Source organism: Semicossyphus pulcher, unplaced genomic scaffold, assembly GCF_022749685.1.
Source record: "Semicossyphus pulcher isolate SPU_LCO1_2020_fin unplaced genomic scaffold, fSemPul1.0.p SCAF_10, whole genome shotgun sequence".
Lineage (NCBI taxonomy): Eukaryota > Metazoa > Chordata > Actinopteri > Labriformes > Labridae > Semicossyphus > Semicossyphus pulcher.
This window is the reverse complement of record NW_027211604.1, coordinates 24,960,000-24,980,788: the sequence shown is the minus strand read 5'-3', so window position 1 is coordinate 24,980,788 and position 20,789 is coordinate 24,960,000. Positions and strand designations below refer to the sequence as shown.

The window sequence follows — 20,789 nt, the reverse complement described above, 5'->3', positions numbered from 1 at the left end:
GTGATGTAACAAGGGATCACAGTTAATATTCAGTACTTACATTACAGGTACTAATCCCTGTTCATTAGGCGACCTAATCAATTTGGTGTCGGCTGGTTTGCTGTCTGACAAACAGTTAAACACTAGCTAAATATGAGTTTCTCATTCTTACAGTAAAATACCAACATTGTGCTTCAGTTTGAGGCACATGATTTTTTCCCAATAGAGTTCTGCCTATAACCGGCCTGCTGCGCTCTGTCCGGCTGCTACTCACCTCACTTTTCCTTCTAGAGCTTTCTGCCAGGAATCTCTCCCACCCTGTGTGAAAGTTAGGGGGCGGGGCATTTCAAGCGCAAACACTATCCGATATTCACTGGGAACTATTCAACCATTTTCCGAAGAAACCAACACCCCCACCCCCCCGCACACTAACACATAGAGACATAAGGACATAGAAAGACCCATTTACTTTTTCACAACTCTGTAGGTTTCATTTCGCCCACAGATGACTGTTCTAGTTGTTGTAGATTTATGATATGTTAGTGTTCCAAAGCTCATTTTCATTTGTTTTTGGTGTTTTTCGAAGGATCCGTGCAAAACTCTTTGACGGCTGCAGAGTCTCTACATTTTTCTCCAGTTCTGAATCTGGCGCAACACCCGTTTTACCGGCACGTGGCACTAATGCTGTCTTCTTCTTTTGCTACTTAATGGCGGTTATCAAACAGCTTTCAGATGTGCTACAGCCACCATCAGACAGTATTAAAGTATTACAACCAGGCGCTGGTAAAAACAATGACATTTTGTTTTTTTAAAATGAGATGATAGTCACATTAACTTTTCAATTTTTATTCGAATCCTCGAGAATCATGACCCGTCCCTAGTAGAGGTCCACATGGAGATTTAGGTTTGTTATGCTAGTGGCAGCTATGCAGCTTAGATCTGCAAGCATGCAAGCAATACGAGGAGCTGGCTCACAGCCCAACATCACAGCGCCCTCTTGAGTCACAAAGGCTTTCATTTTACAATATAATTTCTTCATATGCAGTCAGTCATACTCCCTGAGACCTGCACACAGACTGTGATGTTTGGAATCAGTGGAGTTCCCATGATGCTCACAGCACCAGTAACCAAAGGCCAGAGCTGGACCAGGTAATAACTGGTTTCACTGGAGAGGATTAACCTCTCTTGTGAACCAAAATAACATTAATTTACTTTAAATTAAGGACAATTTTTTTTACTTTTTGTGCAAATTTGTTGCAACTTCTTTTTGCAGATCTAAAATGCTGCTCCTGTCGTGCAGAAGAGATTAGGGAGATTATTATAAATGCAATGTAATAAATAATCCTTCATGATCAGTTCAGAGGAAGATGTGCTGTGATGTGCAGGGTACTGACAGGCAGGGTCTCAGGCTGGCAGACCTGAGCCTGTCTTTCCCCCACCACTGACCCCAGTAATCCCATCAGGAGCAGTCCCATAATAACCATTCCTCCCCTGCGACCCTGCAAATATAAAGTCACTGGAGTTGGAGTTGGTGCAGAGTGAATGTAGCCAGCTAGAGCAGATGTGAACCGGCAGAAGAGTCGGGGAGAGATTTTAAAAAGGGCACGGTTTGATCCCAGAGGAGCCGAGCAGGGCAAACTGTTTGGAGACCTGTTCTGAGGTCGGCCGTGTATTCCTCCAGATTGTCAACCTACAGATGAACCGTGTGCCAGGAGGAGCCCAGATGTCACCTTACAGACAGCAGCCTCTCTGTCTTCCTCTGAGGTGACTCACACTGTTCTCTCTCTCTCTGTTGAAAATGGGGCACGGCTGATTTATTTCTGTCACGCTCCGTCTCTGAGGTTGCCAAGGATGTTTCTCCACTGAAGGCCAAGTTTTCAGCCGCCTTCCCGCTTCACTCTGGATCTCTCTCTTTCCTCTCATTAGTTCAAAGTTTGTTGATATCATCCTGTTTGTGTTTTCTTCTGAGCTCCAAATGATGCATTAAGTGGCCCTTACTCTGAGATCCACACATGAAAGGGTTGTGTTTGCAGTTCTTTAGCTCAGCAGCATCAACAAGGCTCCAGCAGCCTTTCCTCCCTCTGCTCCAGCCCTCTTTTTTTTTTTCAACCTGACACAGTAGAAATCTCTCAACTCCAGTCCAAGCCGTGCTCTTATTTCTCTCTGTGCTGCAGCTTCCAAAGCACCAACAGAAGAGTAAGTGAGGCACTTTAAAGAAACTACTCACACTCAGTTTAACCCCACGTCTCTTTAATAAAGTCTGCTGAACGGTGGACTATGCCTGGGCATGAATTTACCAAAATCAGAGCAGCTGCTGTGTGAAAATGTGCCAGCGTCTCCACTGATCTCTCTTGTGGTGTTAAGTATGCTCTCACTTCGAGTTGCTAAATTGCCGGAGCACACATGGCACTGCTTTGGGGAATAAGAAAATACACACGGAGAAACTTTTATTTTGACGATTCCTAATTTAAACTTTAAACAAGGCTACTCTGCATGATTATTCCCACTTCCTGTCTTTTTCTACCCCTGCATCTAAGGGTTGTTGGAATATATGGACACATCCGTTCCCATCTGGGAAAATTCACCTTAAAGGAGCAGTTCACCCCTGTTAAAGCCGCTGTCAGTCAAAGCTGGTGTTCTCTGTAATCGATAGGCCCAGTGAGAGAGACTGGAGTAAATACCGTTTCTCTGCAGGCGACGGCTCAGAGCGGGACAGAATCCAAAATACAATGAGAATATACCAGTGGATCGTCTGAAACATCTTCAGGTCTGCAGTCGACATTTCAAACCTGACGATTCTGAACGAGACATGACATCGGAGGCGGGCGTCTTAGATTGAGGAAGTGTAGTTCAGCGAGCTACCTGGCCTCCGACAGATGACATGTTTATGAAGTCTGGCGGAGGTTTTCCATGGCCCGTTGGAGAAGCGGATAGCGTCCTCCAAAGGCACAGAGCGATGGCATTAGCTCCCCATAAGAGCATGACAGGACTGAGGTTGAAAATCGACAAACTGGCCCTTTAATGCTCCCTCACACAGATCAACAACTTTGGTGCCTTAGTTGACGGGCTTGACATCATATGACAAAGAAACACGGCTGACCAAAGAGAATACAAAAAACTTTAAATTGTTACAGTTTCATTGAGAGTTAATACAACACGAGTAACGATCGAGACAGGAGGGAACGAAGTCAGTAAGAGCCAACAAACAGTCATCACTATCATTAAGGTCAGAGGTGTTCATGAAGAGCTGGGTCTTAAGCTTCTTCTTAAAGGTGAAAGGGACTCTGCGGACCGAATGGAGTTTGGTAGCTCGTCATCCCCGGGGGGCGACAGAGAAGAAGAGTCTAGTTAGAGACTTAGGGCCCTGATGTGATGGGAGCACCAGGCACCTTTCATTGGCGGAGTGTAGTGGGCAGGACAGAGTGTAGACCTGGATGAGGGCGTTCAGGTAGGCAGGAGACGTTTTTGTTGCTGTTTTGTAAGCGAGAAACAGGATTTAAATTTGATGGGAGCGGCGACTGGGAGCCAGTGGAGGGATATGAGCAGTGGAGTGACGTGTGCTGTCTGCAAAAGGTGCAACAGAAATAAACTGCTGCATGCTTGCTTTGCTACATAGATTATTTTGAGCATTAAAATACAACACATATTATTTCAAACGTCCATGTTGTCTCCACATAACGACTGAACACACCATTGTTGGAAGAACAACATCCCAGCTGAGGAGCGCCTGAATGCAGCGTATTACCATTCCTCAGACCTCCGCCGCTCATCTCGTATGCACCTTCCATCCAGCTACGATTAAAAAAAGAAAACAGAGGAAGAAAAAGTTGTTTGTTTCCTGGCACCCAACAGCAATCCGACGTGCCTGGAATGAAAACAGCTGACCTTGGGAGAGCCAAACACATCCTCTGGGTGCCAAAGTGCTGAAAACAAAAACACGAGCATCCAGCCGAGGGGCAGATTATTTTGGAGGAGAGGTGTGATGGAAAGCGAGGGATCGGAGGAGACAGAGCGAGAGGGGGAACTTTGGTGAACGCTGTCGGCTGGTGAGCGGAGATACAGTCAGCTCTTACTCATGTGCACACAAAGTAAACCCACAGCCCTGACTCAAAGTATTTCTCTTTCTACAAGGGGCGGGGGTCGAGGAAGGGGTGGGTTTGACAGATAACCACAGGATGTTTTTTCTCCGCCACTCTCAGTCTAGGTCAGCCCCCCTGTTAGTGCCACCCTGCAATCACGGCTGAGGTGCAGCCACCGCTGAGTGAGATCCAATCTTTAGAGCCTTTGTGCACAACAGAGTGACCTGCCGTGCAAAGAGAGGGAGGGACGGAGAGTCTGCTGTAGAGAGAAGGCCAGTCACACCTCTCTGCGCTTTCAGCGGTTGAAATGGAATCTACTGAAACAGTTCATATAAGACGCAAAAGAAACCTGGAGCATGCATTCTTCCTTTATTGTTTTCTTTTCTATATTTGCATCAAAAGACGTTAACTTGGCTTCAAAGTAAGAGCAGACAAAATGAGGATGTAGCATGAAAACTGTGCGTTGATAGTGGACGTTGCAGTAGCTGCAGGAATACATCAATACTTCAGAGACACATCAACCTTCCTTATTGATGTTGTGTCAGTGTGGGTTGATATAAAAATCAGTAAAGGCTTCTGAAAGTCGAGTCAACCCCCAAGCTGTCAGAATTTTCTGCATACAGTATCTCCTGTGTAAAGAATGATAAGGCTCATGCATTAATAGCACAATATTGTTCAGCTCCTCCCTTTTTATTAACTCTATGACAAGCTGTGTCGTTGTCACGCGTTCATACTAAGTTTACATACAAAATATTTAATGGCTGCAACTTCAGTCATTTGAAAACTAGAGTAAAGCAGTGTCTCAGTTCAGGCTGCGGAGGATGCGGCAAGCTGAAATGAGACGGTCTGGTCTTAAGCTTGCGTCACCGAATGGCAATCCTGTCGCCTAGCAACAGGGAGCTAGCTGGCTAACTAGCTATCACTACTAAAGTCACGTAACTTACCCTGTTATTTTAAAGATGATTTGTGTGTAACATGTGTATCACTAGCTATTTGACTGAGTGGAAACCTTTACATTTAAATGTTGATTCCTCGGCCGCTTGAGAGTCCGCCATCTCGTTTTAATTGGCGGCCATTGAATCTCAGGATACGCTGGGCCACGGAGGATGCACCCGATGGATCCTTCGTGGCCCGGGAAAAGGAGGGCGCATTTGTTGTCTGCATCTGAAGGAGCCTTGAAATGGGACAGCCTTTGACACGCCGCTGTGACCTCGAAATACGCCTTTCGAAGGCTGCACCCCCCGAGGATGTACTTAGACACAGCTGTGCTCCGTGCTCATATCATCATGCTAACATGCCCTCACCGGTAATGTTTATATGCTGCAGAGACAGCAGGTGTGATGTTTACCATCTTAGTTTAGCATGTTTGCATGCTAACAGTTTTGCAGGGAGTTTGAGATAAAGCACATCATGGACATTTCACCTGACATATAATCACACTTCATTATTAGTTTGGGGCATTCGTTGTGAAGTTTACATTCATATGCCAAACAAAATAAGACTCCTGAAAGTGGAAAAATAAGCAGCATTTTATTAACTGGAGCTGTGCGATAATTAGGAGCATCTGGTGCATCTAGATAAACAGTTGGTGATGCTCACGCCGCAGTCAGGTGCCACTCAACCATCACAGAAGAAGACATAAGATTATGTCAATAAAGGAGCAGCAGACAAACATTAAATGGTGGAAATATCATATCCATGTATTGATTAAGGCAGTGGTTCCCAACCTGGGGTCCGGGCCCCCCTTAGGGGGCGCCGAAGATCCCTGGGGGTACGTGAGGCTTTGTCTGCACTCAGATCGTCAAGATTAGATTTGCACATGTTACATAACATGTAACACAATGAAGAAGAACACAGTGTTGATGTCTGCGGCCATGTTTCTCTCTCCAGTGGAAGCTACGGTACGGTTTGAATCACATGCTTCTTATACGTATGATTTTCTTGTCGGTTTTCATTTTGTTGCATTTTATTTTTATGGCACACAAACTTTTATACCGAAGCCGAGTGTAGAAACAATGTGTTGAAATGTGCATCAACTCGCGTGAATGTCTGAACTGAATCCTCATGGTGGCACTTGAGGAAACGTCATGGGATCGCCAGTTACTCAGAGCCACAGCACTTTCATGACCGCAGAGCCACTTGTTGATGTATATTTCAGTTTGTGTGCTAAATATACTGCGTCAATTCAAACAGGAAATAGTTGACCTGCTTGCTGCTTTCATTTCTCCCATCTGAGCGCTCCGGAGGTCAATGCCATGTTTAATTTGGCCTCTATGATGTAGAAAGTCAACTGGAAAACTCTCCATGCAAAGAGACACACAGGCAAAACAATCGGACATCCCAACAGACTGCACGTCACATGGGCCGCAGAGTATAGCATGAATGATGTCATTTACTTCCTCTTAATGACATATTTAGTTAAAATCCCCCCATGGAAGAAACATTAACCATCACTCTAATCACAGTGTGGCTCCGGTCCAGGCGATCCCCTCTCTAATGCCTCATCAGCCTGATGCAACATTAGATTCCTAATGAGACTGAGATTTTTCACTGTGTGAGCCAGAGTTATCGTTATTAATGGAGCTTTAAGTGCGTGATTTGTGATGAGTCAGGCTGCGTGGGCACCCAGCGGCCGCATCATGATGCTGGCATGACACCTTTCTCGGATGTATAGGTTGTGATGTTAGCAGAAGCTGAGCTGCAGTGCCGACATAGAAGAGGAATCAAGAGCAGCAGCTGCATCACTTGAGCGCTTGAAACCTCGGGCAAAGGTTGAAAACAGACGGGAAACATCTTCCTTCTCTAGTCGGAGAGAGACGGGAGCTAATGACTCCTTTCTTTCCAACAGCAACAACTTCACTTAGCATAATGACTAATTACATGCAGTGTTTGTTGGGATGTGACAGTCTCATACGCCCTCGCAATAATAGCAGAATAGCTTGGTGCCACGGTTAATACAGTCGCTCCAGATAACCTTCGGTCCCTGCAGAGGAATCCAACACAATTAACTGTGTGCTCCGCTGCCTTATCCGCCCTCTGACAAGCCTCCCCTTTTTTTTCATTACACAATTAAATGATTTAGTTGTCTTAACTTGAATGAGAACAGATTTTTTGCGTCCCCACCCCCCCTCTCGGGAGCAAAAGGAACGGCTGTGGAGTGATGCATTAGTATAATGAGATGGCTCAATATTTACAGCGTGGTGTAACTCAGACCGGTGCTGTTTGGCCTGCAGCTTCTGACTGCCACATCTGGCTGTTAGCAGATTTCATTTGAGATGGGAGGGTCCTTTCCCGCTGATTATTAGATGATAACTTCTTTTAATTATGAAGCTAGTGGTATTATCTTTATGGATGTGCGTCCATTCAGCCCACTCTTGTGATGCAATATTTCAGGAAAGCCAGTTAGGAACAAACGTCCACTTTGACTCAAGAATAAACTGATTTTGGCTGATCTAAGGTTCAAGGTCAGCGTGACCTCAGCCATTTTATTTTTGCCATAGCTTAAAGGTATAATAAGGAGGATTCTTCCTTTCATTTTGTCAACAACACATTCAGACTGGGAACCTCCTCCTGGGATCTTCATCATCAGAAGCTCACTCTCACTCTCTCACGCGAGAACATGCCCACCCCACTGAGCTAACACCGACAGCATCACAGTTACCTTTGCGCTAGCATGCTAACCGCCGGTTACCTTTGCGCTACCATGCTAACCGCCGGTTACCTTTGCGCTACGATGCTAACCGCTGGTTACCTTTGCGCTAGCATGTTAACCACCGGTTACCTTTGCGCTACCATGCTAACCGCCGGTTACCTTTGCGCTACGATGCTAACCGCTGGTTACCTTTGCGCTAGCATGCTAACTGCCGGTTAGCTCACAAGGGTCTGCACACACACTCACCAACACACATGTAGAGAGGCCCAAAGTGATGATTTATATTATATTAGTAAAAGTCTATATTTCATTTTTCTAGGAAAATTACTTATTATACCTTTAAGAATTCATACAATAATTATAAAATAATTTCACATAAAAGTCTCTTGAGATGAAATAATAAAGTGGTGACATGTTTTAACCAAAAGGTCAAAGGTTATGTTAAATGTGACATAATAACTTCCTGGAAAAACACATTATTTCTGTCCCATTCTCTTGAAGGGGATATCCCAAAAATTCATTGAGGGAATTTCTTCAAACTTTAAACAAATGTCCACTCGGACTCAAGGTTGGACTGTTTGGTTCAGCCTCTTCTGTTTAATGTTCGCCTTTTTAGTTCCTCTGCCGTTTTGTGGGTAATGTATTCTTTCTGTGGGAAACACTAATTGATGAGGAGGCACACGGCCATGGAGCTGCTAGTTCTCGTTTAAGCTAATTGTAGCTTAAATTTCAAACAGCTTTTTGTGTTCTTACTGTGAAAATGTCAAGGTTTGTTACCAAGGCCGACCCAGCGGCCATGACACGATGTCCAGCAAAAATGGGATTAGTACTGGTCCTCCACTCTGGCTGAAAGACCCACACCTGAGCAGCCCGGCTCACACTCGCACAGCCTCTGACCACCTGCTCTAATTAAAACAAACTGGCAGACAGGAAGCAGGAAGTGCAGCTCTTTGTTCCTAACCTGACACTTCTGCTCAGCTAGCTGAAAACAAGGTCATATTCATTGACTCATTGACTTGTGTTGCTGCTGCCTGCCTGATTGCCATCTAAAGGACTGTAGGGAGATCCTTTTTCCACTGAATCTTCGTCTGAGTAGTCGTGTGACGAGCGTGTGCGGATGAGAGACTGCTGTCATGGAATATCAAGTGCTGATTTACTGTATAATGGATTCAGCGATGAAGCCTCCTGCTGTCCTGCCACCTGTTCTGTCAGCCGAGAGCCGTGTCGCTCCGCACACATCCACGGCTCGTTTACCAGCTCGCAGCGCTTCAAAAACAAGCACATCACTATTAAGCAGTCACAGACTTTCCAGAAACAGCTCAGAGAGAGAGAGAGAGAGAGACGCCGGGTGTTATGGCAGGAAACCAGTCTGGATACAATGCAGAGGTTTGTCCATCCAGCCTCGGTGTCGTTCTGTCACCGCACCTCCATGTGTGACAGTGATGAAGTGCCTCAGCGTGCCGTTTTTGGCTCCTTCATGAAAAATGAAGCCATTAGCTGAAGAGGGAGAGGACGGGCGCTGGGCAGCCGAGGCTGGTGGGCATGTGAAGGCCTTCCTCTCCTTCCTGCATGTTCTACACCGGCCCTAACAGGACCATCCGTCTTAATCAGAGCTCCGTGCTGCACTTGTACCAGACGACTTTTTTATTCGCTAAAATGACACCCTCATCAATTCATCAGCAAACGAGCCAGAAACAGAAAGGTAGAGCGAGTCAGAGTTCAGAAACAATGCAGTAAAAATAAAGAGGAATCGATATTTTCCACATGCCTCTGTCTCTTCTCTGTTTTGCTGCTCGTTGTCCTTGAGCTGCTCACAGTCTTTCACTCGCACTCTGCATGTGTGGTTTATAACTTTAGTTTACAGCTTCAACCAGGAGATAAGAACGTTTTTACTGTTAGAAAATGTGCGTCCATTTGAACATTGGTCATTTTGTTTATTGTGATGAAATTTTTTAGGGAATCTTCAAACGCCTTACGTTCTACAAATCCACAACCATCCTAGCTGCAAGCACGTTTTCAGCCTGTTTAACAGTGTTTCACTTTCATTTAGCAGACGCTTTTGTCCAACGTGGCGTAGGGAGGGAACAAAGTGTAAGTGCCAACACACAGCTTCAAGTGCAGTCAGACAATGCAGTGTCATCCTGGGAAACAGAGGCATCAATATCATCATGGATATCCTAATCAACATCATCAATAGCAACAATATCATTAAAGCTCCTGTGAGGAGTTTTTCTCTGGTTATGAAACAGACTGAAATTAATTCTGATGACTCTACATGAGCAACAAAACCAGAACATCAGAGACAAGACTGATTATTTCTATAGAGTTATTATTACTTCTAGAGGTTTGACTGTGCACGCAGGAAGGCCTGCCAGGAGGGAGTCGCAGTAGTCAGTGCATGATCTCACGAGAGCCTGTACCAGCAGCAGTGTTGCATTTTTAGGGCATTTGCGTTTTAACCTGCACATAGCAATAAAGTCAGGAACAAATATACATGATGACAAGAAGGACACAAGTCTTATCTTTTCCCTGCAAAAAGAAGGAAAGCTTTAGCTGCTATCTTTTCATGACAGATGGATTTAAACAGGCGTATAAAAAAAATGACCTCCCGCTCTGCGTCTAAAGGGTTAAACATGAATGCACCTCTCACTCCCCCCCCTCGAACCTGCCTCTCTGCACTCCTGGGCTGTTGACTCACGGAGCAGAAGTTGCTGCCAGCGCTGTCACTGGCAATACATGTCTACATGTACTCAAAATCCAGAGCGCGTGTGTGCGAGGGTACAGCATGTTGTTTGTGTGTATGTTTGCTCAGTTCAGGCAGAAACGCAGCCGCCTGTCCTGAGGTATTAACATCACAGCTCGTCTTTCCGTGTGTATCGCAGAGACTCTGCATGTTTGTGGCTTCCTGTCTGTCCAAATATGCTGCTGTGCAGTCAGCTTTTGGTTATGTATCAGTTGGCGGCTGTGTGGTTGTCAAACAGGGATGCAGGGAGCATAAAGAGGCCTTCAGGGCCCCCCGAACAATCTTTAAAGTGAAGAATATTCTTATTTTATACTTTATTTTACTTACAACCTAAACCTTTACAAATGGGGGTTACATTAAATAATCCAAACAACAAAATGCTTCAAGCTTTCTCTCCATCGTTGTGTCTCCACAGAGTTCAGTAACCATGTACGATGCGGCGAGGGTGCCATCTCCTAAGGATGGTGCGAACGGAGTTGCCCAGCCCATGGTCCCCGGGGCAGGAGCAGGGACGGCTGCAGGACCAGGGGGGCCGGCAGTGACTGCAGCCCTGCAAGCTAAAACTGAGGAGGGACAACCAGGTACGGAGGAGGAGGAGGAAGAGGAGGAGGAGGAGGAGCCTAAAGCAGAGACCGTCCTGGTGAAGAAGCCGCACAGAGAGATTCTGGACCACGAGAGGAAGAGGAGGGTGGAGCTGAAATGTATGGAGCTGCAGGAGATGATGGAGGAGCAGGGGTGAGTAGAAACATCACTATGATGCAAAAGACAAAGTGAAAGGGGTCGAATTATCAGCTCAATCTGCAGGTCACCTCAACTTTAAGGCGCTTTATAGAGACTTTAAGCTCATGTTAAGCTGCAGCGTTATTGTCATATTTCACTCCCCTTTCAGTGTTTTCCATGACTTTAGTCTAGAACACACTGTGCATGACCTGCTCAGCGTCAAACAACACTGAGACACCATAAGTTAGTTAACAGAGTGGAACATTTAGAAACTAAAGAGCCACATATTTCCCTCAGAGACTGAATGTTGGCCTTACATCCACCTGATAAGACTTCACTTAATACATATAAAGCCTTAATCTCAGTATAATTGGAGCTCAGGGGGAGTGATGGGAGTGTGGATGTGTGAGGCAGGACTCACTCAGAGACATTATATGAGACAGCTCTACTTTTATCGTCATGACACAGATAAGTCTGTGTGTGACTCTGCGTCAGCATCGATCTTACCAGGCTCATAGCTGATTTGAAATACTGGATGGCCTGTTGATCCATTTTTCCAATCTTCATATTGAAAGCTGCATTCTTTTGTTTTATCATCATTTACATTCAGTTTACTGCTAAACACATGTAAGTGTGCAGCACTTTATACAACAGAAACAGGTCAGAGCAACATTATAACCCTCTGCCAAGTTTGATGGTTTTTGTTGACATCTCTGGAGTCGTGCAGAGTTGTATCATAAATTATTGGCGAAACAATGACGTTGATTAAATGTTCCTACATTATTCTGCCGTTTCCTTTTACATATTAAAAGTACAGAATTTTAGATACGCGTGTTGGCAAGGGAGACAAGAGTACAGGCACGTTTGTGAGTCTGACCACTCTCTGCCTCGTAGTGTCGAGACGTTGAGACGCGAATGTCGAAGCTGAAACTGAAAGGAACGGAGCCATAAGATCCGGTTCCCTTCAAAGAGCTGTAATTCCCAACACCACAGTACGAGCTGATGACACGGGATTGACAGCTGAATGATTATGAATTATTTTCAAATTGTTCAAGCTGATACTTGTTTATTTAGCACCTTTCATGCATATAAGCAGCATGCCACCCAAAGTGCTTCACAAACAAACAGACAACAGATACAATTTTAAAGAAATTAAAACAAGGAAGAAAAAAAGAAGAATAAATAAATAATAAAATGTTAGGAATCAATCCATTAAAAACATTAAAAACTTAAAGTTGTTATCTCATAGATCTCAGTTTCGTTCTCTTTGGCGGCACCTATGGCGATACACGGTAATTACAGGAGCACACTTCCCAGATATCCAGACAGTGCTGCATGTGTGACGTCCACGGTTGGCTCCGGTTGTAACTCTTGATTTTCCTGGCTGACGGTCGCTTTCCTTTTTTGACTGTTTGCTTCATCTGAGCGTCGAGTTTGTTTCTGTTTCTTTGGATTTTCACTTCTTGTTGAAGTTGTATCTGTAGTCATCCATCTTTTCTTTGTTTGTTCAGTCATGGTAGATTACTGTTTACTCGCAGCACTTGCTGAGAGCGGAAAAGCAGCCGCTTAGCTCCGCCTACCCTCTCTGGCAGACCAACCACTGCTGGCTGATGGAAAACATGTCACTAACTGGGCGCCGCCTGAGACACCCAGTCCATAATAATACTTTAAACTGCAAATGCAAAGGCTTTCATCAGTGGGCCAAAGGCTCAGTCAGCATTGTGTTACCTCATTCAGAGAGAGATAGAGACTTAACATTTGTTTAACTGAAAATCTTCGAGATAATGACTTTAAATAAGACAAAATAAATACCAGAGATAAAGCGTTGTATCAAACAATGATAAGAACTTTGAACAGACTATAAAATGACAAATTAAAAGCCTGATTTAAAAAAAAAACTCTTTAATTTCCTTTTAAAAAAGCGACAGAGCTTTCCATTTTGATATCGAGAGGCAGTTACTCAGTTCAGGGACATAAAAACAGAACGCTCTGTCGGCTGTGTGGGACACATGAGGAACACTTAAAGGAGAAGCATTGAAGGGCCTCAGTGATCTGGCAGGAACAGAAACAGACTGCGACCTCTGTAATCTGCTGGTGTTAGAAGCACCAGCACGTTTTTTAAATGTACTTATTTAGACTTTCCCACAAACAGAGCAGAACCTTAAACAGCATGTGGGACCATCGATCCTGCTAATGATCAGATCTCACGAATGGGCAGCTGCTCGTGCTCAGTCATTCGTCAAGTTGAAACGAGCTGTTTATGACAAGTTTGTGTAGTTAGTACACGTTAATGGATGTGACTTGAAACATTTGCAGAAGCAGCCTCGCAGGAAAAAGTTGCATGATGAAAGTACAAACATGTTCAAACAAAAACACAAATCAAAGCATTCTAGTTTCCTGGGTTTCTGATGTCAAGTGAAATCAGTGTTTTCAGTGAAACAGTGCAGTGCATCAGTTATTGGGAAGCTGTTCACACTGCAAACCATGAAAGGCCTCTCTGTGTAGTCGAGGACTTGACATTGACAGGTATGAACCTGTGTGCGGGCCGAGTTCACAAGCTGCAGCGCAACATTACTCTCAAACTCTGTTAGCTGCCAGAAGTCATTTTGTAGTCGTGTTTGGAAGAAAAAAGGGAACAAGCCCCTGCAGAGGACTGGAGTAAACATACAGGAGAGCGGAGCAGAGCAGCTGGGCTGTGTTGATTTCTATTTCAACACTTTCACTCCCAACTTGTGAAATACAGCAGCGCGGCCTGTTCTCCCAAGCTTCAGATGTGATCATTGAGGTGAAACTCGAGGGTCAGTTTGGAGAGTGTGTTGGTCCTCAGTCAAAGCAGCTCAGAAAAAGCAAATGTCAAAATAAAGCTTGCTGACAAACATTAATCACGTTTATGCACCGATACTACTGTTTAAAGAGGGGGTATGATGCTGTTTCACATTTTAAGACATATATATATATATATATATATATATATATATATATATATATCTATATTATATGTAATGTTACAATGTTGTAGGTTAAAGTATGTTGGAGTAATCCCCAGGCTTCTCAGCTCAGTCTGCAGGCTGCTGTGAACGCCAGGTTTCACACAGTTTTTTCTACATGCTGCACTTTGTGACGTCACAAAGTGCAGCCTCAGCAGGCCTCAGAGAGCTCGCCAATCAGAAGAAAGTGGGCTTGTAGGGGCGGGGTTTCTTAAAGGGACAGATTGTTATTTCAGGCAGAGGCTGCACAGAGCACCAGTGTGAAAAACATGAGGAGTTTTTTTAACTGTAAATGATGCTAAGCTACTCCACAGGTATCACAGAGTGAAATATGAAGCTTGTAATTAGCATAATTAAGGAAAAATATGGTTTGGATTTAACAAGTACTGTCAAACTTTTGCTAGGTAGGTATATAACCTGCCGTATATGGCAAACAAAAGTACAAACTTTACGTAACTGACATAAAGAAACGTCAGTTATGTAACTTTTAACTTCTTTAATGAAGTCCTCATTGATTATTGAATATTGGAACTGAACCTCGGTCTTGTAGATGAAGGTCCTGCATTGTTTGACCTCTCCCGATGTAACCTCGGGCGCTCTTCATTCTAGATAGTTAGACAGATATTGATCCCAAGAAAATTCAGGTCACTTATGTCACCTAACTTTAACACTGCATAAAAATAATACCCTCAAGAACAGTGTCCAGAAATGACTGTAGGGGTTCCTACAGAGTAATTCTGTATTTTGATGCTTGGGGCCTCGACCAAGCTGTCACATTCGATGACTTATGTAGGAGAACAGGCTGGCCATTGTTAGCAGCATGTTCTGGAAGCAGTTTGGGATAAGGACATGAGATCATCTTTTTTATTCCCCAAAATATTAAAATTAAAGGAGAAATTTGCTCCTGGAAAAAGCAGCTCCTCAGTCAAAGCTGGTGTCTCTCTGTAATCGATAGAACAATCCATCCATCCATCCATTATCTATACCACTTATCCTGTTCAGGGTCACGGGGGGCTGGAGCCTATCTCAGCTGCCATTGGGCGAAGGGCGGGGTACACCCTGGACTGGTCGCCAGTCAATCACAGGGCCGACACATAGAGACAGACAACCTTTCGCACTCACACCTACACCTATGGGCAATTTAGAGTCACCAATTAACTTTACAAGCATGTCTTTTGACTGTGGGAGGAAGCCGGAGACCCCGGAGGGAACCCACGCATGCACGAGGAAAACATGCAAACTCCACACAGAAAGGCCAACTTTGCCAGCCAGCAACCAGTGACCTTCTAGCTGTGAGGCAACAGCGCTAACCACTGCACCACCGTGCAGCCGATAGAAGCAATAATGTTTGAAATTGGCGCCATAGCTGTGGAGAAAGTTGTACGAACAGCTCGTGGTTTCACCTATTCTACATTCCTACAACACCCAGCATGCATTGCGCCCCTTACGGCCCAGTGGGAGATGCTGGAGTGAAATACGACTGTTTTCCAGTCAAGGACATTGATCGCAGACAACGGCTCAGAGTGGGACAGAATCCGAAATACGATGAGAATATACCGGTGGATCGTCTAAAACATCTTCAGGTCTGCAGTCTACATTTCAAACCTGACGATTTTGAGAGACATGACATCAGAGGCGGGCGTCCTAGATTGAGGAAGTGTAGTTTAGCGAGCTCCCTGGCCTCCACCAGATGACGCGTTTTACGTAGCCTGGCGGATGTTTTCCAGGGCCCACTGGAGAAGCGGATTGCGCCCTCCAAAGGAACAGAGCCAGATTGCATTTTTTTCCTACCATAATGGCATTGGCTCCCCATGAGAGCATGATAGGACTGAGGCTGAAACTCAGCGAACTGGCCCTTTCAGATAATAATTTTGCGATGGAGAGAAGTGAAATCTGATGTTCTCCTGTGGAAGGACGCTAACTGTTTCCCAGAATGAGACGCTGTTCAGCATCAGATGAAGGACTCTACGGGGACCGTTCTGGCTGAGGCCTTGTGCTTCCTGCTTGGCCAGCTGCCCCATTTGACTTAATTGGCAACTTTCACAATCAGCTACCCATTGAAGGAGGATGTCCTTGTTACTGTTGGAGGGGCTCCTGCTTGCTTGTTGGGCTCCTGTGGAGAGGCAGGCTGGAGGTGAAGAGGCTTGTTATGTGTGTGTCTGAGGATCCCACAATGTGCCCAGCCCAAGTAAGAAACGCAGGAATATCTTCTGATAGAAAATAATTCATTTCATTGTGATTCAAGCTTTGTTCATGTGTGAATAAGTGAAACACTAACATAACATGGTTTAAGTAGGATCAACAAATAATGGAAATTCTTGGAGCCAAGATTGCATCATGTATCAGAATCAGAACCAGGGTTTGATAAACAGGCTGTGTGTCATTTTATTCTCAGTTGTTTTCAACTTTTTGTTATGTTTTTCAGTGAAAAAAAGTAGCTAGCCCTTTCACCTCATAGCTAGAAGGTTCCTGGTTCGAATCCCAGAAAGTGGACCTTCCTGTGTGGAGTCTGCATGTTCTCCCCGTGCATGCGTGGGTTCCCTCCAGGTACTCCGGCTTCCTCCCACAGTCCAAACACATGCTCGTTAGGTTCACTGGTGACTCTAAAATTGCCTGTAGGTGTGAGCATGAAAGGTTGTCTGTCTCTACTGGTCAGCCCTGTGATTGACAGGTGATCAGTCCAAGGTGTACCCCGCCTCTCGCCCAGTGACAGCTGGGATAGGCTCCAGCCCCCCGCGGCCCTGAGAAGCGGTATAGATGATGGATGGATGTAATGAACAGCTTTACAGTTTGTGCAGGAATGTGCAGCACTTTGGGGAACATCTGCATGAATCATAAAGATAATGTAAGAGACAGTAAGCCAGTGCACTTTAAAGTAATCATATATACATATATATTAATATAAAGGCTTAACGTTAATTAAAAGTCAAGTGGCTCTGAGGCTGGATGAGGGTCTGGGTTATGGGGAATAGGGGGGCAGGGGGGCAGGGGCCTTATTGATGATGCTGCAGGCATATTTCTTCACAGCAATGACATCAGTTTTAACTCATAGATGAAATTGCCACACACACACACACACACACACACACACACACACACAAACACACACACACACACACGCATTTCCAGGCTTCAAACATGGAGATTAATGTAGATTCATACATCAGCTGCAGCCATTCCTCACTCCACAATCTTGTGCATGTCACAGCCGCAGCGTTACTCATCCGTGATGCATATTTGCAGCCAACACTTGAACTTTGCATTAATGGCCTTATCCTCAAGTTATGGTTATTAGTGCGGTCGCCATAGAGACAGTCAGCGAAGAAGAAAACACAACCCAGCATAGCCGCTTTCATTAGCATGATATGTGTCCTCCAGCACAAAGTTAGGACGAGCTCAGCGTGTGTCGACCATGAAAATTGGAGCGACTCCTAATCCACAATCTCGAGGCTTCTCTGCACACACACACACACACACACACACACACACGCACACACTGCTTGAGTAACCACAGCTCGCAGCCAGGCTCCAGGCTAGCTGAGACTGTAATTAATGACGAGCTCTGTGATCCCATGTCGGTACTGAGAAAATTCACTTTCCCACTGATACCTCGTGACATTTCATCCACATCTCATTTGTCTTTTATAGAGAGCTGCAAATCCTTGATTTATTAGTGGAGGGTGAGCTAATTAAACAAAGGGCAAGCTAATAACTGACAGGTGTTTTTAGTTACTGTTTCAAGTCAAGGCTGGACAGGAGAGGGAGCAAGCAAAATGTCTATTTAAAAAAAGAAGTAGCAAATGTAGCTGTGCACATGGACGGAAGCCCTAAGCGGACCCGCATCCATACATTTTGTTTACTCTGTTTTCCTGAGATAACGAGTCATTTCAGTTGTTTTCTCCAGATCTCGACTTATCTCGTTATCTCGAGATAACAACGCTGCACCACCGTAACGTCAGATGATCATATCTCGTATCCACAGAGCTGCAAAAGCACAAAACAAACACAGAAACAGGCTGAACTTACCTCATTAGTGTGGGCTGAACAGCATGGCGTGTCCTGCTGTCACAGTGAGCAGCCTGTTGTTTTGTTTTCTAGAGCAGTGGTTCTCAACTGGGCTCGCCTCAGGACCCACCGCCTCCTCCTTCATGACAAACCACGACCCAAATTTCAGAATTGTTTTAACCAGTCAAATTTATTTAATGACAAATGGTGCAGTTTGGACCTGACCGAACGAAACCTCACAGTATGTCAACATCACAAAACACAACAGTATGATAGTCGAGCAAAATCACCAGCAGGCGGCAGTGCGAGGAGAAGCTTAATATAGTTCATTCAGCTTGCAGCCTTCTTTCAACGGAGATAAACTCATCAAGGTGTAAGAATGTACCTATAGCTGGGATTAGCCAATCAGTGCTTACATGGAGTGTGAATAAACTACTCTACTACTGCATGCACGTCAGAGGAAACCCATGTCCTTCAAAATAAAAGCACAGCATCGACTTTTTCCACAACTTTTCATTCCAAGCACACGGCCGTGTTGAGAACCACAGTTGTAGATTGCAGGAAAATTATCCCGGAAAATATCCAGGAAAACCAGTTTTCTTACCTTGAGATGATAAATAAGTTGAGATCTCTAGAAAACAACTTTAACTCGTTATCACAGGAAAACAGAGTCAATACAATGGATGCATGTGCTCTTACACACGTGTGTATACATGAGCATAGCTATGTATGAATCTATTTATTTAAATAAACATACTTTATTGTGCTTAATTTAATGTATTATTATTATTATTATTTTCAGACTCCTCTTTTTTCTGAGTGCACAACATCTTTAACAGACGTCAGTCACAAAGCCATCTCGCATCCCATCGGCTACAGTCTGGCGGCGACACAGCCTCTGGGGACAACGATGAACATGTCGGGCATGCAGCCAGCAGTTAGCGATAAATGACTTCCTTTCCGCGTGCTGCGTTGTTTACAGAAAAATAAACCGTTTTTCTTGTGATTGACTTTAATTAAAGGGTCTTTAGTTTACTGAAATTTCAGCATCACGATGCAAGTTAGTAACAAGTAAACATGAAGCTTTGTCAGGTCCTCAAGACGAGAAGAAAACTTTTTAAATGCTCGTTTGTTGAACGGAGGTCGGATCGATTCGATGCATTTGACAAAGTCGGGAAATCTGAACGCTGAACGGCTTTCATGACACAGCGTCAGGGGAATTCACCTTAAGCTGAATTTTAGCTCTAGAACAGATCGCTAGCTGTTAGCTGTTAGCATGCAGACAGCTGTTTATAGAGATTAATAAGAAGCTACATCATCGTCAGATCACGCTGATGGGAGCCAGGATGGCGGATTCTGTTCCTCCTTCTTTTGCTCTCCTCACAGACTGTTTTTCCTGCATACGCCGCAGCCTGCTGATACGTGATTGGTCAATATAACTCAGACTACAAGCAAGACTACATGTCTATGTAGAATCTGTAAATAAAGATTGGTCACAAAGTACTTCACAGTCAAATAAAAGAAGGAAAACGAAATAAAAAATATTTAAAAAATTAAACCATCAGAGAAAAAGACACAAAAATAAAACAAAAGTTTACAAAAATAAGATGCTAGATAAATAGACATACAAAAGTTAGAATATCTTAGTAAGCATCTTATTGTCTTCTTCTGCTCTCGGCTGCTGATGACAACATTTTAGAGTAAAAAAACTCAATAGATTCTGTGGGGGATTTTGAGATTCCCTTCACTTCCACTTATTCCATCTTCCCTGAGTGTGTCTGCACTCGTCAGGCAGCAGGGCCTCATTAAGACTGCAGGCTAATACTGGAGCTACCACAGACTGATGCAGCTGAAAGGGGAACTGCTGGACTTTAAAAGAAGGGGCGCACTGCGACCATCTGTCAAGGCCCACTCATCTCCGGGCTCGGGGTCGCAGGCACAGCTCCTCCCGATGTAAAGGAGTCATGATGTCTGGTGGAACAGTGTGGCGGCGGGCAGCAGCTCGGCTAACGATGACAGAATAAGAGGAGAGCAGACATGGCGCTGACCGGCTCCACTCGGCCGTCAGACTGGCAGTCAGGAAAGCACTCAGCTGAGTGTTAAAGCTGCGGACGGACTCGAGTCATCTTGTTAAGCTATAATAAAAGGAGAATCCCGTTTGCCAGTTTGGCTCAGCACAGCCCCTCTCGCCTCTCCAATTTCTAATGTTCCTCTTTAAACGAGTGTGTGCATGTGTGCAGGATTAAGGGATAGAGCGGGGGGCTGAGGCTCATGGGTAAAGAGGGAGAGCTGTGCCAGGCATTAGACACAATTAAAATGGTGGCTGGAGTCTGTTTTCATTCGCGGTGGATTTAAGCCAGGAGGCTCGGCCTCCGCGTCACCCCCTAGCCCCCCGTTCTGACTGAGGCTTGGATGGAGGATTAGGCTGGGGGGCGCGTTGGACGTCTGCCTGCGTCTCTAACTCTGACAGCACGTCAGACGCTCCCCTCCCTCTTTAAAAAGCAGCCCCAGCATCCGGCCCTGCTCCTCTCCAGAGATGACACCAGATCAGATGGTGCATCCGGAGTGAAGGCCTCACTCTGGGAGCCAATTAGACGGCTCAGCAATTAAAGGAGTCTGATCAT

General features: G+C 44.9%; 1 protein-coding gene across 1 annotated transcript in view; it reads left to right on the top strand.

Moving 5' to 3' along the window:
* Positions 1-20,789, top strand: part of srrm3 (serine/arginine repetitive matrix 3) — a 110,614-nt gene that overhangs the window by 41,830 nt on the left and 47,995 nt on the right. The window contains exon 2 of the mRNA XM_069670658.1: positions 10,869-11,188. Coding sequence (XP_069526759.1) covers positions 10,881-11,188 — 308 coding nt within the window. The 5' untranslated portion in view covers positions 10,869-10,880. The remainder of the gene's footprint in view (positions 1-10,868; positions 11,189-20,789) is intronic.